This window comes from Trichinella spiralis, assembly GCF_000181795.1.
Source record: "Trichinella spiralis strain ISS 195 chromosome Unknown Scfld9, whole genome shotgun sequence".
NCBI classification, from domain to species: Eukaryota; Metazoa; Nematoda; class Enoplea; order Trichinellida; family Trichinellidae; genus Trichinella; species Trichinella spiralis.
In genome coordinates, this window is record NW_003526948.1 from 72,749 (window position 1) to 90,397 (window position 17,649).

Below are 17,649 nucleotides of genomic sequence, written 5' to 3' on the forward strand. Positions count from 1 at the left end.
TTTCAAAATAGTTGAAACAAAGGATACATGTTAAAAAACAGTACTTAAAGATTGTTATTTTGGTAAAAGACATAAGCATATGCACTTAACTGAACTGTTAAAAAAATATTTATTTTCACTATCAAAAGGATCTGTGAGCCAATTATGAATGTACAGAATAACAGATACAAGTAACAGATATTCTTCCTTGAAACATAACTTTGTTTAGACGAACTAATTAAGTCAGCCAAAAAAAGAAAAATAAAAATATGCCATGAGAAGAGAAAAAATGATACAACATTTTTGCTATGCTGTGCTATGCATTAACAAATTACACCAAAATAAGCAGAAAAACGAGTTACAGCAGACAATTGCCCATTATGTAACATTACGAAATAATAGTCCATATTATCGAACAGAACTTATTTATTATTTGCAATTCAATATGCTTCCAGTTATGCAGGTGAAATAACGCTTCTGTGAACAATAAAAAGCATTGTTTTTTAAAACCACAATTTTTTACAAAACGTTTTTTTTCAATCTTTCTTTTTAGGTAACACTTCTATTTTTCAAAAATTGAACATATTGAAAAAATAACTTCATATTGCTTATTTCATGAACGTTGATTGATAGAACATCTATCAGTTAATATTTACAATCTGAAGCTGGATGCTTGCTGATTAATAGCGTCAGTTTTTACACAATTAGTTTTCCAATCTTCAAAGGACAGCTGCTAATCCTATGGGTTACAGTTGTTCAAAAAAGCAGCTGTGCAATGACAGCAAATTCCATGAATTTCATATCTTATCATTTGACATTTAGTTTAATTTTGCAATTTAATGCTGTTTCTATTTTAAACATAATTAATTTCTTCTTTTGCATTTATAATTTAAATTTCTTACTAAATTTTCAGCGTTCGTCATGTAGAAATATTTTCAAATACTACACAAAAATGAATCCAAAAATCAGCAGAACAAAAACACAAAGAAACTTTGTCCGAATTAAGAGAAATAATATTAATTTTGAAAATTATGCAGAAGGATTAAAGAATTATAAAAATCCAGAAGTTTCATATTCTGAAACTAGCAAATTTAGCTTAATTATTGCATTAGTAATCATGATTTCATAACTATGAAGCTTTCTTAATTGTATACCCAGTGATTGTAACGCTCAGTTACTATTATTGGTTGTTTCAAAAATATGTCACATACGTTAATTTGGAGGCTTCATCTTGCCTTAATGGCCAAATTATACATATGTATATATATATATATATATATATATATATATTATACACTACGTCGCTACTATTATTCAAAGAAAAAATGAAGTAAAATATAAATGAGCTTATTAACCGATAACGTTTCAGAGAAAATACACATTTGTATAATTATAAATGCCATAAAAGCACTATGAGAAACGTATGAAGGCGAAATTCAAATAGAATGCCTCAAATAGTTTGAAACGTTAATTTCAAACTTACCCGTATAAAGAAAGCAAAAATTCATTTCCATTAACTGTTTCGCCATTGGTTCCTCGACTTCTACATTACAGCTTTTCATCTAAATTTTACTCGAATGTAATTTTCAATTTATAAAAAATTTGATTTTCTTTGCACAAAAATTCCAAAATCAGAAAACTATCCCCAAAATGTACAATAACAGTAATATTTAAAATCACTAACTTACAGTAATTCATTTGAATGCAAACTGTACAAAATTAGTCATTTTGTATAGTCAATCATAAAAATAAATCACGTTGCAGAAGAAATGCAAGGGAATAAACAAATACAAATACCAAGCACAATAATGCATTAATATTATATAAAATCAAAGTAAAAACTTGTAATTAAACAATTTAGGCAAATAAAAAATGTAAATTAAAACATATGAATAAAATTGATTAGAGTAAAAGAAAATCAAGTACAGTTCTCAGTAGTGACTGAATTGGCTTTGAACAAGTTATTTCGAAAATGCAAAACAAAACGGAAAACATTTGAAATTTTTATTTTCATTTTTCCTCATTTCCAAAAATAAGTTGTGCCAGTAAATGATAAATCAAAAAGTGAGAAAATATTTTCTGCGCAGTGTCAGTGGTAAAGCCGCCGCAACTTTCGCTACAGTACTCGTTGGATGGATGGAGAAATCAACAAAAAACAAAAAAGCAACAAGATCCATCTACACATTTCTAAATTGCAATTGCACATGCAGCGGTGCAAAGTCGATAAAAGCATGCTTACTAAACGAATGACGCGCTTACAAAAATATAAACTAAGCATGCATGGACAGATTACACAATGAATGAACAGTAACAAACGAAACGCAGTTTGTTACTGTCGTGTAAAATAGAAATAGAAGTAAAATTTAAAAAAAATTTGCAGGCGGGCAAAATTACAGAAAACGGCGCGGTTTACAGTATACTCGTTTTGGACAGTTAAAGGAACGGGACCGGGACGCACCAGTCGCCAACAAACCACTGGCTAATGGTGATTGGGACTGAGATTGGGCTGGTGATAATAGCATTTTGGAAGTTCTCAAAGAAGCCTGGTCACATCTGGCCAGTGGAGAGAGCGGCATACTTTGAGGTTCCTTACGACGTGGTGGGGGAGGAGGTGGAGGCGGTGCGGTTGGTTTCAAAGCGGTCTTAGCAACGACATCCATTTTCAAACCTTGCAGACTTGACGGTCTGGCCGATCGACCATGTCTGCTCTGCTCAATACTACTACTGCTACTGCCGCTGTTGTTGTTGTTGTTGTTGTTGTTGTTCGAACTACTGGAACAGCTAGTCGACGAATACAGGCAAGGCACTGACGACGAACACAGACCTTCGACACTGGAAACGGATCGATGCAGCACCGACGTGGTCAAAGCAGAGGCGCCAAATTCGGCACTGACCCGCTTGCCGCTCATTCGACGAAACAACGAAGCCGCTTTGCGCTTCTCCATCCAAGCTCGACGTTGAAGCTTCTGCTTGACCGTACCAACGCCGACACGTCTGGCCAACCGACCGGCCGCTCGACGAGGCCTGCCAATTCGGATACTGGTCTGATCAAGGGAAGTGGCCCTGATTGTCACCCACTGACCACCGCCTCGCATCAGTCGGCGCAACAATTCCGGCTGGGTGAAATTCTGAACCGCGGTCCCATCGACGTGTGTAATCAAATCGTTGACACGCAAGCCATTCTGATAAGCAGCACTGCCCTTCTCCACTGCCTGTAAACATAATAGAAAAAGTATAATAGATTTCAAAAAAATAATCACAATCGACGAACAGAAAACAACACTCACGCTAACAATATGCTGTATAGTATAGAAGTCCGTTTGACCAAGGTAAACACGAATCGATTTAATTGAAAAGCCAAACGCCAGGGAACCACGCTGAAAGGTGACCGTTGGCTTGTAGGTATGCACAACTGGAGCAATGTCCACTGAAGAGCAGCAGTTCGGTGAACAGTCATGGGAACTGTTGCTACTTTGGCTGGGAGAATTCAACACCGCAGGTGTGGTCACATCAGATGGGATGATCAAATGCAGACCGCCGGTCGATTTCGGTGGCGCCACATTAAGTCGCACTGGTGTTTCACAGCTTCTTGTGTCCAAGTGTTGTTGTTCAACAACATCGTTGCCTTTCAATTGCACAGCCAAATCGCTCGTATCAAGCGAGACCGACAATCTATATAACAACACAAGCAGAACAGAAAAACGAATCCATTTTTGAACAACGAACAACATCGACAATTTGTACTCACTTTGGCAAAGCAGAAGAATCGGCACTGATGGTCGAATCGGTTCGATTTAAAGCTTCCCCTTCAAAAGAGCATAATTCCTCTTCGCCAACGCTTCTACGCTTCCCAGCATTGGGATTCTCCTCGGTCGACGAGACAAACGTTTGATCATTGCCATCTTCGGACAACAACAACAACGAATTGGAATCGTCATTATTTTTCTTCAACAATAAAATTAAAATAATAAAAGCATTGGTTAAAATGTAAAATAAAAACAACAACTCACAAGCATCAAATTGTCGGCTAGCAAACTGTAGCGCGGAGAACAGCTGGAAAATGATGAAAAAATGGACGAATTTTCTGACCAACTTTCGTCACCTGAATCCACATCGTGATTGTAACGCTCAGTTCTTGCTGAAAGCGATAAATCAATAAATCAAGTGTACAACTTTAAACAGAAATTACAATCAAAATAGCTAGTATCATCGTCGCCTTCCAACTGGGGTATGAATTCTGCTTTTTGACGAAGCAACGAATGCCAGTTCAAAGAAGAAAAAAATAAATGCGTTTTTATCTCAGACGCACTGCCAACGGTCCCAAGTCGATCCAGAGGATTTACTTGAAGCAAACCGCGGATCAAATCTACCGCTTCTGCAGGAGGACAATATGGATCTTCAGGAAATTCAATTTCATCTGTTAAACAAATAAATAAATAATAGTGCAATTCAAATAGATAAGCAACAATTGCAAAAATAACCATGGATAGCATGTGCAAACAGCTCTTCAGGGGTACTGCCAAAAAAAGGAACTGTGCCAACCAAAAATTCGTACAGTATAATTCCAATTGCCCACCAGTCGACTGGTTTCCCTTAAAAACAAATTAAATTATTTCATAAAACAATATATAAATTATTATTCATGTAAATAATGATAATAATAATAATAATAATAATAAAATTACCATATCCTTGTCGAAGAATAACTTCAGGTGCAATGTATTCAGGCGTACCACAAATTTGACGGTCTCGAAATTGTTGCGTTTCAGAAACGTCGAAATAATCTTCGCAGAGTAAAGTAGTGCGATTCATCAAACCAATTTTCGACAAACCAAAATCGGTCAATTTCACATGACCCATGGCAGTAATCAATAAGCTTAATAACAGAAATCAGTCAGATAGATAGATGAATATATGTGGAAATGTAATGCCAATTATTCACTTGTCAGGTTTCAAATCGCGATGCACAATGCCGTACGAATGCAAATATTCCACAGCTAGTACTGCTTCGGCAATGTACAAACGAGCCATTTCAACAGGAAAAACACCAATTTGCTTCAGCAACGAGGCACAATCACCCCCTTCGACATATTCCATCAGCATGCAAAGATGAGTCTTCATTTAATGAACAACACGTTCAAAATAAAGTTCATATAAAAACCATATAAATACATATATAATTTTTTGGTTTTACCTTTGTTTCAAAACTTCCGTAAAATGAGACCACAAATGGATTATCACTAAAAGTCATTATATCCCTCTCGGCAAACACTTGTTCGAGTTGATTACGCAAGATCAGACTAGATTTGCGTAATTTTTTCAACGCAAACCGCTTGCGGGTCTCTTTAGCACGCACGAGATAAACAGACCCGTATGCACCATTTGAAATCAATTTCATCACTTGAAAATCTTCTTCTTTTAACAAAGGCTTATTGGTGACATGGTCAAAAGCATCTGACGACTGTTGCTGCGGTTTTCCTTTACCATTTTCTGCTTTAATCAAATTTGACCCACCAGCAATTAGCTGCTGCTGCTCTTTCAGGTCATTTGTACCTTTATCTGTTTGAAAAGAAACAACAGCTAATTAACTGAGCAAGATTTATTGCATTTTCCTTTATTATTTCTTACCGCTGTTCACATCATTCGTTAAGCCGAGCTTCGATATTACATAATGCGGAATATCGAGCTCCAAACGTGACTGCTGCTCTTTCGCGTATTCTTCCATCTCTTTCAACAAATGATAAAATTCTTTCGGATCAAATTCCTTAAAACACCCACAAACAAACATTACATACAGCATAAGCAGAACAAAAACCAAACAAGCATACGAAACATTCCAGTAGTCGTGCTGGTCTGGAAATAATCATCAGCAATTTTTTGGCGCAATCGTTCAACATTGGATAGCATTCCAAAGACTTCTCTTTCGCCTGTAGGACAATAAAAACAAAACCGCACAGCAACTTACTTACTTACTTATCAACTGGCGAAATAGAAAAAAATATTCAAAATTATTAATTTTCCAAATCATACTTGCGATAAGATGTTTTTCAAACTTTCGGTCATTTCGTAAAAATAAACCGACGAGATGATTTCTTCTTTCGATTTGAGCAAACAGTCAGAAGCTAATTCCACAATTTGATGGTGGATAAATCTTGCACAACCATCAGAGAACAATTTCACCAAATTCGGATCTTGCTTAATGTTCGGATGAATGACCGCCACTGGCTGTTCATTGTCCGAAATGTCCAACACCAATGACGGATTGACAGAATTGTCGGCAATAAATTTTTCCAATTTCTCTTCCATATTCTGTTTTGCCTGAAACAATACAACAAACAAACTACAATGCAATGGCGAAAATATACGGTTTTGTTCTTTGAATCACCTTTGGAAAACGTGATTTGTACAAACTGCTGCGCAATAAATCGTCATATTCACAAACGGAAACATTATTACTAAAACTGCTGCAATAAAATGGAAAATTTAAATTAATCTTAGACCAGGAATAGTAAAAATAACGCAAAAATAAGAATCGAACCTAAAACTCCTGGATCTCCAGCGTAAAGCTGGTGATTTCAAGCAAGCCAGAGTACTTTCCTCGCAATATGAACAACTGTCATTGCTGCCTGAATTATTGATTTTCAATTCTGTTAAAGCGTTTGTTAATTTCTCTTGTGATGAATAAACGGACTACAAAAATAAACAAATTAATCAGTAACATCGACATTTTATTTTCAAAGATCGATGCATCATCATCACATATCAATCAATACGTACAGAAAATGTGGAACTTTCTGGTGTCTCGTAGCCAGACGATGGCAACGATGCAATTGACCATCTTCTAGAATCGGGATTAAGATTCCATCTGAACAAAATACCAAATTAGCAAGTAAATAAATATGAAAATATTTTTTATCAAATATAGAAAGAAAAAAAAAATATATATATATCTATACTTCGCCTTTGCATACGGTTGAAGATTGGAAGACAATAACGCTACAGAAGAAGTGCGGAACTGATCTGCAAAATTAAAATTCACATTACAAAATAAAATACCACTCAACTGACTCAGCATTTTTCACCAGCTCATCAACTCAAATAATTTATAACAAAAAAATATTTTTCAATAATTTAACTTTATCAAATAATAAAATCTTATTTTAAAACATAACTAAGGTTAATTACCATGATGATTTGGCGAACCGCAACGATTGGAAACTGGCGATAAACTACTGTTAAAACTACGCCCCGAAACGTGTCCACTGAAACAAACAAATTATATTCTCATAATATGTACAACACTGAAAGCGGCAACTGCCATCACCTTCGCCTCCTTTTCTTTGGATCAATCTAAATAATAATAAAACAATAAAAAATTTATTTTAACATATCCATAATTCAATACGTAAATGAGCAATTTACTACGTATCATAATCCTACTGATAAATCGTTTCAAATTCAATGTCTAGCAACAAACAGAACTATGAATTATGATGGAGCAAACAAACAAACAAACAAACAAAAAAAGAAAAACAATTTACATTAATTCATTTTATACAAATGATGAAACGTTGAACAATTAATTAATTATCAATGAAAATTCTGTCAAAAGTAATTCCACCACTTACCAACAAAAGGGCATTGAAAAATGGTACAGGACTTTGGGAATTTGAGCAACACATCGACGATTCCGCAATACTCAACTGCGGACAAGATAAGCTCAATGACGTGCGCAAGCGTGCACTATTACACAATCCGCTTTGAAGAGCCAAATCAAACTTGGACGCTGAAATTGTTACAACAAACTTCAATATTTTATGATTCAGATAAAACAAACAAACAGAATGCTCGTCAATAGTGCAATGATTCATTATTTCAGTTTTCCAATTCAAATAAGCTAACAAAATGAACAAACCAAATATATTCAGAACATCCGTTTCAAAAAGACGCGCTTCAATAGACGTGCTAATTAGAAAACGTGCAATTCGTCGAGGCAATAATAACTAGGCAATATTGAACCACCAGCAGAAGTTTATCCAGCCAATTTTGTTATTCATCAGAAGAATGCCAATGCAGTTTGCACACACACACACACACACACAGCATTAGAATATCAAGCAAATCCAATTTCAACTGGCAAATGAACAACATTTTCAACTTCCTTATTCTTTATTTTATAACTAGATTTACTTGATTATCAAATTTCCTATGGTATTCAATTTCTAGTGTTAAATAAGTTTCCTGTTGAAAGCAAAAGTAAAAAGAATTGAAACAACAACAACTCGTGAAAAAAATATTTTTTTTCTATTGAAAAATCAATCAAAGTTTCTACATGCTCACGATCTCACTTTGCGCTGTTTATTTATTTAAAAAACAACTGCTTCTCCCGCCGTTGAATGTTTCGAAATTATCAAGGGAAATTGGGGAAAAAAAATTTTTTTCTTCTCCCCATTGTTCATCAATTCCTCTGGACCAACTAGGCTTTATTGATACTAAGGAATAAGTGGAGCAACATATTGCCGCTTTCAACGCGCAGTACAACGACGACGTCAACAAGCTGCCCAGAGAAAAGCTGACTGGGACCTAGTGACCTCCTGGAGAATCCAAGCGTGGTCAGCGGTAAAATTATGGATATAATAATTATCGAGAGACAATTTTCTCAATAAGCCAAAGTGAATTAGGAAAAAAAACGAACGGTTACCATGAAGACAGAAAAACTAAACGTCCCCGTTTTGATAAATATGAACGCAGTAGTAGTGACGAAATGGATAGTGAAATTACGGATATCTTTTTGATCAAAATAACAAACTTTTTGTGGGATTTGGGATATCCAGTGAGAAAAATATTTTTCAAAAACGACAAACAGATACAGTCGGAGTAGACAATTTGGATTGGTCGCACTTTCGCGATGCAAAAATGCCTTGCCTCATACGGATGCAAGCGCTTTTCCTCTCTACTAAAACTTGGTGAAATCAATCAGCTGAAGTAGTCTGTTTTTCGGACCACATCGTTCAACAAATCTTCCAGCAAAGAATCAATGCTATGAGCAGTCATATGACGAATTACTCGGGGAAATTGTATTTTTTTCCAAAAAAAATCATTTCTTTCCAACCATTTCAAAGCATTTTCAAATCACTCTACCCTCCCCCCCCCCCAAGCAATCAATGTGAACTAATAATATGAATAAGTATCGACGTCAGTGCGAACAAATCGCGCAAAGGGAAAACTGTAACTGAAGAAAGAGCAAAAATAGAAAGCATGCTTTTGAAAAAAGTGACTTACAACCAAATGCGGTTTGAAAATTTGTGCTTTGGCGTCGAGACTTTGTAAACAAATTTGAACAATGTCTCCTGCGAACTTCCAACATGACGAAAACCACTGCGTGACCAAAACCAAACGTGATCAATCAATACTAAAATGGAATAAAATTATAGCATTTCCACCAACAGCAGCATGATCATGATCAACAACAACAACAACAACAACTTACTGCCTATGAAATGAAAATTCCAACAACGACGATGAAGTTCGCCGATGAAGAACCTTTTAAGAGACAGTGCGATGTTACTTGCACATGACTCTAAAAAATAAAACATGTCAAAAAAAACGACATCGTCACTTGCACTGCGCGGTCAATTTCTCGAATCACAAATCCGCAGCGGTAATTCAAAAAGACAAACTACGCATCACGAGAAACTGATACGAAAACATCTCAATATATACTGCTTGCAAATTATTGACTATTGAAGCGATATTATTGAACTTCACACACGCCTGCTAACACGCCCGACAAGCACAGCCATCGCCAAAACACATACGCTTCATTCCATCTACACAAAAAACAGTTGACAAACAACCATCACAAGTGGGCTAGCTGCTCAGAATAGATTTCATCGGTGAATTGTTTTTCAATTTCGACAACTCACTGATAACACGCAACTTCCAACAATACAAACTTGATAACTAATCGATCACAGTACTCCGTACAAGAAAATACAATACAGTAATCTATACAAAGGATTGACCAACTTATTCTGTTTTTGAATTTCAGTTTTCAATTTTGCATTGAAATAATTTTCTTACATTTTTTATATTAAAATAAAACTTTTAAAATTAATCAAAAAGTAATCGCACCAACTCTTTAATTTCACAATATACGAGTCATATAATGACAATCAGGTTGTATTATGACAGTAATTTAAAAAATTTTAACACTGTAGTGCCGTCTGTTTGTGATATGAGCAGGTGCTTGAAAAATAAAATTCAAGATTGATTTATTTGTTTTTTTGCTCAATTCTGGATTTGATGCTTCAGTTAAATCTCTACTAGTATCTTGTGCAATTGTCATTGTAACTGGAAGCATTTTTGAACAATCTTCTTTCTAATACTTTAATGTAATTAATGTTCATGTTGTACTGTTGATGCTAATTTTCACATTACTTCAGTTCACTTTTTCAGTTAATAATTTTTGAAAAACCGATCACGTTCAAAGTGATTATTATGAAAAGATAAAATATTTGATCTACTTTCAGCGTTCAACAACTGATAAAATATAAAGTTTTAATTATTATTTTAACAGTTAGTATACATCAGAACGTGAAAATTAACAACATGGATAAAAATTTTACATTAATATAATACAGAAATTAACAGATAAAATTAAATTCAAAACTAAAGTCACACAGTCACTGGCTCGGATGGTTTTGCTTGAGATTTTTCGCCACATTCGATTTTTGTCTTCCAAGTTTTGTTCCGTTTTCGACCCTAAATTTATAGTTAGCATTTCAACGTATAATTATTATCTTTGTCTTACTAAGTTTCTTTTCCAAGCTGCCAAGTCGTTCAAAAGCTTTCTCTATATATTTAAAGCAGTAATGCAAAAACGAGTATGAAAAGAATGTGAAAAAAACAACTTACGAAAATGGTATCATCTACATATACCATTAATAACACCAACATGAAAAAAAGTATTGCAAATACAAATAAATGCTCTAAAATATAAAATTTTAAGTGAACAGAAAACACCATAAAATGCATAATAATTCAATTTCAAGTCTAATTAAAACATCACGAATCAGTATCAGAGAATAGCATAAACCAAACAATCGAAATAAATCTTATGTAAAAAAATTTTATCCTCTGAATTGAAAAAATTCATTATTTAAATTATATTTAAAATGGATTACACATAGTATTTAAATTATTTGATGAAATGCATGCTGCATGCTTACAATACAATAAATAGCAGTGTTGAAAGTATTAAAGAATTGTACAGTTTAGAAATTAAATCAATAACAATATATAGTAATAAGATAAGAAAGTACACCAACCGAAGAATGTTTTTCTTATAATGCCATCAATATATACCGCATCTAAATGTGTAAAACAAAAAATTAACACAACTTGCATAATACAATAGTCAGAGATCAATCAGTGGCATTTTTTCATATTACATAAATTATAAAAATAAATTAATTAAATTATAAAAAATACCATCATTAATAATGAAATAACAAAAAAATTATTTACAATTCGGCTTTTTAACAGGATTGCGGTCATCATTCTTTTCACTGCCATCTAATGTCAAATAAAATAAAAATTATAAAATGATAATAGGCACAATTATTTAAAACATATATTTATGTGTCATTAGGATTAATTAAATGACCTTTTTTATACACTGATTACACCTGAGAGAGTAATTAAAATGAATTACTGTTTGGTAAAGAAGTGTTGTTCGCAGATACAGTCAAATTCGAAGCATGTAAGTCAAGATGAGAAATGTTCGCCATTCTGGTAAAATTTTCTTCGCTGCTGCTCACAATCTCATTTGTGTCCAATTCTAAAATATAAATATATATATATTCATACCATCAATTTTTGTCACTTTATGTCACTGGATTTCTTTGCTTACTGGAGGATAACGGGTTTGAGAAACACAAGTTCTAAATAATAAAGAGCATTGAAAATTATTCAAATTGCAGATTTCATATTTCTTACAGCAGCCATCGCCAACATAAAGACGAAAACGATTTTCGGTAGCAAATTGTTCATCATAACTGGGTAGAGTCTAAAATACAAATTCAAACCACATTCAACTAAAGACAATAAAAAATATTTTTGTGAAAAATTAAAATCAAGTGAGAAAATCATATACAAATAACAATTGCAAACTAAAAAACCACCTACTTACTTCGAACACCAAGTGGAGAGAAGACACACTTTGGAAAGCGAACTCGTTGAAGAATTTGCTTGAAATGATCAAACCAACTTGTGTGCCTGTGGTTAAATTTCAATTTCACTTTAAAACACGAAAAATAAAGAAGTTTAAACAAAAATTGTTTAAAATAACATGTCAACTCTTTCGTACAATTCGTACATAACTTTAAACTGCAATTCGTATAATATTATGAAATTTTTAGTTATAAATATTTTAATACTTTTTTTTCTTGTGCTCAAATATAATTGTGATATCTTACCGTTTTCTTATATGCCATTTCAGATGCTCAGGTTTCTTCAGCTCGTGGTAAGAAAAAAATTTTCAGAACTTCACAAACGAATTTTTCAATTTCAATTACCAATCTCTTACAGTGCGGATGTGAGCTGAATAAAAAGACCTAATAAAAATAATAGTAGAAAAGTGCAATTTTTCATTCATATCGTTTAATAATCTCGTGAAATTTCTGTCAAAGTTTGAAAACACCAAATTTGCTTTTTGTACTTGCAGTGCAACCATTTTTTTTGTACAATTTTGGTCAATGCGTGAGAATTGGGCACAAAGAAGAATATTTGGAATAGAAAAGAAGTAAAACTTTTTGTGGAAAAATAATTAATAAAAAGCCGCACTGACTTGTTCAAAAATCCATCCTGACTGACAAGGTGCTTTTCACTTGTAGTTGTGCAAAACAAATCAACTGGGCATTGGGTACCCAAATTTTGCCAATCGCCCAATACGGCTGTCCAGCAGAATCAAAATAGCACAAGAAAAAAAGGGAGGGGGGGGGACGTAATAAAATTACTTACTGACTAGTCATTCGTCAATGTGACAAGATAAAAAATATAATAATATAAAAAAAGCAGCATTTCTTTTCCAACCATCCACCTAAGAATTAAAGTGAGAAAAGAATTTGCAAAAGTCCGCTAGCTAGCTAGCTAATCGCGCAGCAGCGTAACCGAGAAAGTTTCGATGGTTTTGTGCTTTTGGTTGAAGAAAGCTTCATTGGAACCAAATTTTCCGAACCGACAGACGTGGAAACTGATTTCGCTGGTGAAGAACCCTTTGTGGAACCTTGATCGGATCGTCGACGCTCGTCGACAAACTTCTGCTTGGCGTTTCTGCGTCTTACCGACGACGACACCTTTGCCGCCTCTTTCTGGATCTTCTCACTTTCACCACCACCACCACTACCAGCATTTGCCGCATTAGACTGGACGGCTGATTTCGAACTTCCCGCTTCATTAATCGCTTTCGGCTCATTTCCACCGTCAGCAGAGTTGTTATCGTGTGAAAGTTTTGCCGACGTACCAGCTCCATCCTGCTTCTGTTTCGTAGGCGAACACTTCACAGCATCTTCGTCGACAATCTGCTGAACCAAAGCTGATTCAGCGGCTTTTTCCTCCCCTTCTCCTTTAGCTGTCGCAGCAGTTTCCTGAAAATTTACAAAAATCAATATCCAACGCTTCACAACGCTCAAAAAATTAAATAAAATCCACCGCTCACCTGAGCAATAGCAGTGTCACTTTCGCCGAAGCTCCAACTTCTCAATACGGCAGCTTCACGTCTTGCCTCCACTCGAGCCAGTGTCACTCCACAACGATCCCTTATGCTCATTCGACGTACGGCGCTTCTCCTGAAAAAAAAAAATTTTTTTTTCTTCCTTTCTTAAAAAAATTTTTTTATTAAAATTCATAAAGAAAAATACTGACGTGGACGAGAACCGACTTTCCGGAGTGGCCACGTTTACAGTGACGGCGGGTGATTCAAACTTTGAGCAAGGCTTTTTTCTTAACAAAGACAACAGCAAGTCAAATGAAACAACAGATCAATCAATATAATAAAACGGTAAAGTAATTTTGAAGGAAAAAAGAAGATAAAAATTAATCACAATTACCTTTTGGACATGCGTCTACTGTCCCGAGCAAAGGTCAGCAACCGCCTACGATGTACTTCGACTTGAAGAGTCAAAATCACACCTCTCGTAGTTTCATCTTCACAAAGATCTATCGAAACAGAACATTTTACCAGTAGCACAAATTTCAGCAGAAAAAATACTGCAGGAGAAAACAACAGAAAAACATCTTTCCATATCCTACCCAACGGAGTTTCACCGGAGTTAGTTCTGGCGTTTATATCGGCTCCAAACTGAACCAACAGCTCAATTAAGTCCGGCTATAAAATAATACATGCAAAAAAAGTAATACAGCAACCGAATCGTCGTCTCATTTCAAGATATATCGCATATACGGTGGGTAAATTACAAAAAAACAAAACAAAACACACTTGTGCCCAAATGGATGCTGCATGAATTGGCTGCCAACCGTCGTTGTCCCTGGCATGCACCCACGCTCCGCATTCCAACAAAAATTCTGCCACCGAATAGTAGCCATTGGCACAGGCAACGTGGAGCTGCAAGTGACAACTTCAAATTGGAATTAAACTGGCAGAAAAATGGACAAGTCGAAATTACCAAAGTGGCGCCTTGTTTGTCTTTTTGGTCCATGTTGCCACCGCGGTTGTACAACGCTCTCATGTCATCCAGCATGTTACGCTCGTTGCACAGCCGCTCTTCGTCAATATCATCTTGTGTTATGCCTGAATAATAAATAAGTTAAGGTAGCAAAAAAATGAATATCATTCAATTGTGCTGAATCGAAAATCTTCCATTTCCAACACACCTCGGTTGGCCATTTCGGTTTCAATGTAATCCAAAGCTGCTTCATCGTCGCATATATCATACGGCATGTTGCCATCGGAATTTACAGCCAAAAGTGCAGCACCGCTACAAGAACAATTAAACGAATATATTTATCAGTTGAAAACAATTCAAAAAAGAAGAAGAAGAAGAAGAAGAACTTTTTGATCAACAACTGCATGGTGTTTATGTGACCACAACATGCAGCCGCGTGCAAAGGGGTCCAAAGTTCTGAATCGCGAGCATTCACATCCGCGTGGAAATCAATCAAAAGTTGCATCATCTCTTCGTCGTTGTCAATGGCACACTGAAAATATATTTTGAAAATACAAAAAACAGAATATAGAAACAACCCAAGCTGACAACAATAAACCATTCAATGGACAACAACCTGATGCAAAGCGGTCAAACCATCTTCGTTGTGCGAATTCGGATCAGCTCCATCTACCAGAAGCTGTTTCACTGCAAATGGACAAAGTAAAATTTAAACCAATCATCAACATGATCAACAAGAAGAATAAGTGAAATGCTTTTTTAATCTCACTTGCCCAAAACTGCTATATATAATATTACCTTCTTGTATATCACGACGCTGGGTTGCTTCCAACAATATGGTGCCGTGACTGAACTGAATCTTCGGTCTGCGTGCTTTCAACGAAGCCAAAGACGAGGCAGACGACGTCGACGCCGAATAAGAACTATCCAGTTGGAAGCGTCGTTCACGTTCCTGCCATCGCATCAACTGCAACGCCCGGCGTTGCTTGGCCAGCTGAATCCGCTCCAAAGCGGTCAGCTTTTCTATAAGCGGCAGTTCGGCTATAAGGTCTGCGTGTTCCATTGGATCGTCTCCAACTTCGTAATGCCTGTCGATCAGCACCAAACGCCGGCTCAAGCCGGGTCTCGAGCGTCTGTACTTGGCCTGAAAAAGCACAACAACATCAACTGGCTTACAAAATACTTCAACTGCACTTCAAACGTATTGTTCCAACAAAATTACAACGGCACAACTACTTGATTATAAAAATAGAAAAAAAATCTACTGCCAACAAATCAAATCAACTTATTCCATTGAAAAAGTAAAAATATAACTGCAGTAAAGTTACGCAGTCAGCTGTCACATCAACAACGGCTAATTCAAATATGCATGATGTGTTGAAAAACTTGCTCACGTCATTCTTAAAAGCGTCAAAAATCACCTGGATTCGTGACTGAAAAATCACAACTTCATTTTCACACTAAAATTTCAAATAAAAAAAAACAATGACCACAATGATTCAAAATGATATATGTAACCTGAAAATCAATAAAATAACAATTTTACAATTCTCCAAACTTGAATTTGAAAAGCGAAAGGAAAACTATCATCACCAGATAAAACTGGTCAAATTTACAGCCGGCGATAATGAACTGCTGCAGTTAGATGCGATTCAAAACTAATAAAAAAAATTTTTAGAAAATCGACCGGCTAATTTAGCCACAAATGAACAATGCTGAATAGTAATGGGAACGCGTCGAGCAAAAGTAAAAAGAAATCAATTTTTGAAAATTCAAAAGATAGCAAACAATCACCTTCAGCTGCATACGACAGTGGAAATGAAAGCGACAGTGCATAATAATACATACATAAGTATTATTATGTATGCATATATATATATATCTGTAAAGAAAAATTTTCAAAATGGACCAAAATAATTTTCCGCCAAACTGCTCACCACAAATATATACAATATATAGAAGTTTTAAACCTTGGAAATTAAAGAAAACAACGAAATTATTCAAACAGAAAATTGAATGCATTGAATACGGAATTTAGTATAAAAAAAAGGAAGAAAAATCAATTTTGGCCAACCAACTTTTGGTATTGAAAAACAAATTTGAAAAGAAATCACCAATTGTCGAAATTTGGTTGTATAAAATAAATTCCAATGTAATCAACTACCAATAAATTGAACATATTTTTGCGCATAAAACTGCTGTTTAAATATTTCTTCGTGTAAAACATTACCGACCCAATCAATTGTAATGTAAAGAATGAATAAAATTTAAAATACTGCAGCAGCGGAAATAAACACAGAATGACCTCTGCATGCGTACAACAACGTCGGATGTTCAAAAAGACGGAAGAAATTATTTTCACAAAATAAAAAGATACAGAAAAATGGGAAGGAAAACTTCCTATTTATTCACTTTTTTAAATTTATTTTTAATTGAAAAAAATGTCGAACATCAACACTGCCTGTCACTATCAGTCTCAAAATAAAAATAGAAAAAAATAGAATACAACATCACACAAACAAATAAACAAACAAACAGAGTACAAATATAAAAATTCCTGACCTTGAAAATTTTACTTTTCACTATTTGCAGCATTGCAGCAGTTTAGCAGAATGTCAGCTGTTGGAACAAAACTTAGTCAGCTCAAACCTAGACCAGCAGCATATAAAGTACACACTTTACGAACAATTGGTTCATTAAATGAACTGACTGCGACAATTCGCTTTTTAGTCCTGGTCAAGTGAATCGATTCGAACAAATAAATTCATTTCATACAATCAGAAAAGCACAACCACTCCGGAACCGGGAAGACTTGCACAACAAGTAAAATGCGAAAAAGCTCATAAAGCATGCATGCACAACTTGGCTAAAAAATGTCAATTGATAGGATCGACTTTTTCGCATGTGAACACTTCGTTTAAATATATAAATACATATATATATATATACTTCCATGCAACCGGCGTGTAATTTGAAAATAATT

General features: G+C 35.0%; 4 protein-coding genes across 4 annotated transcripts; all 4 read right to left on the reverse strand.

Annotated features, from left to right (window-relative positions):
• Window positions 1-1,029: 1,029 nt before the first annotated feature.
• Tsp_09405 (putative protein kinase domain protein) lies at window positions 1,030-7,850 on the reverse strand. Its single transcript, XM_003371124.1, has 15 exons — window positions 7,608-7,850; window positions 6,518-6,669; window positions 6,365-6,443; window positions 6,033-6,297; window positions 5,608-5,832; window positions 5,174-5,538; window positions 4,922-5,094; window positions 4,665-4,855; window positions 4,289-4,396; window positions 3,990-4,117; window positions 3,728-3,924; window positions 3,267-3,651; window positions 2,874-3,191; window positions 1,463-1,541; window positions 1,030-1,055 (listed from the first exon to the last, which is right to left on the reverse strand). Exons 1-15 carry the CDS (start codon window positions 7,848-7,850, stop codon window positions 1,030-1,032), a joined length of 2,934 nt encoding a protein of 977 aa, XP_003371172.1.
• A 1,300-nt stretch (window positions 7,851-9,150) lies between these two features.
• Window positions 9,151-9,690, reverse strand: Tsp_09404 (hypothetical protein). Its single transcript, XM_003371125.1, has 4 exons — window positions 9,660-9,690; window positions 9,470-9,559; window positions 9,262-9,391; window positions 9,151-9,205 (listed from the first exon to the last, which is right to left on the reverse strand). Exons 1-4 carry the CDS (start codon window positions 9,688-9,690, stop codon window positions 9,151-9,153), a joined length of 306 nt encoding a protein of 101 aa, XP_003371173.1.
• A 497-nt stretch (window positions 9,691-10,187) lies between these two features.
• On the reverse strand, window positions 10,188-12,476 carry Tsp_09403 (hypothetical protein). Its single transcript, XM_003371126.1, has 12 exons — window positions 12,459-12,476; window positions 12,332-12,369; window positions 12,169-12,258; window positions 11,980-12,049; window positions 11,894-11,924; window positions 11,696-11,821; window positions 11,509-11,556; window positions 11,310-11,351; window positions 10,921-10,970; window positions 10,663-10,743; window positions 10,457-10,521; window positions 10,188-10,227 (listed from the first exon to the last, which is right to left on the reverse strand). The coding sequence occupies exons 1-12, from the start codon at window positions 12,474-12,476 to the stop codon at window positions 10,188-10,190; spliced, it is 699 nt and encodes a 232-aa protein (XP_003371174.1).
• A 651-nt stretch (window positions 12,477-13,127) lies between these two features.
• Window positions 13,128-16,502, reverse strand: Tsp_09402 (ankyrin). Its single transcript, XM_003371127.1, has 12 exons — window positions 16,461-16,502; window positions 15,995-16,126; window positions 15,465-15,810; window positions 15,283-15,353; window positions 15,053-15,198; window positions 14,875-14,978; window positions 14,667-14,791; window positions 14,480-14,605; window positions 14,091-14,368; window positions 13,906-13,983; window positions 13,700-13,829; window positions 13,128-13,628 (listed from the first exon to the last, which is right to left on the reverse strand). The coding sequence occupies exons 1-12, from the start codon at window positions 16,500-16,502 to the stop codon at window positions 13,128-13,130; spliced, it is 2,079 nt and encodes a 692-aa protein (XP_003371175.1).
• Window positions 16,503-17,649: the final 1,147 nt, after the last annotated feature.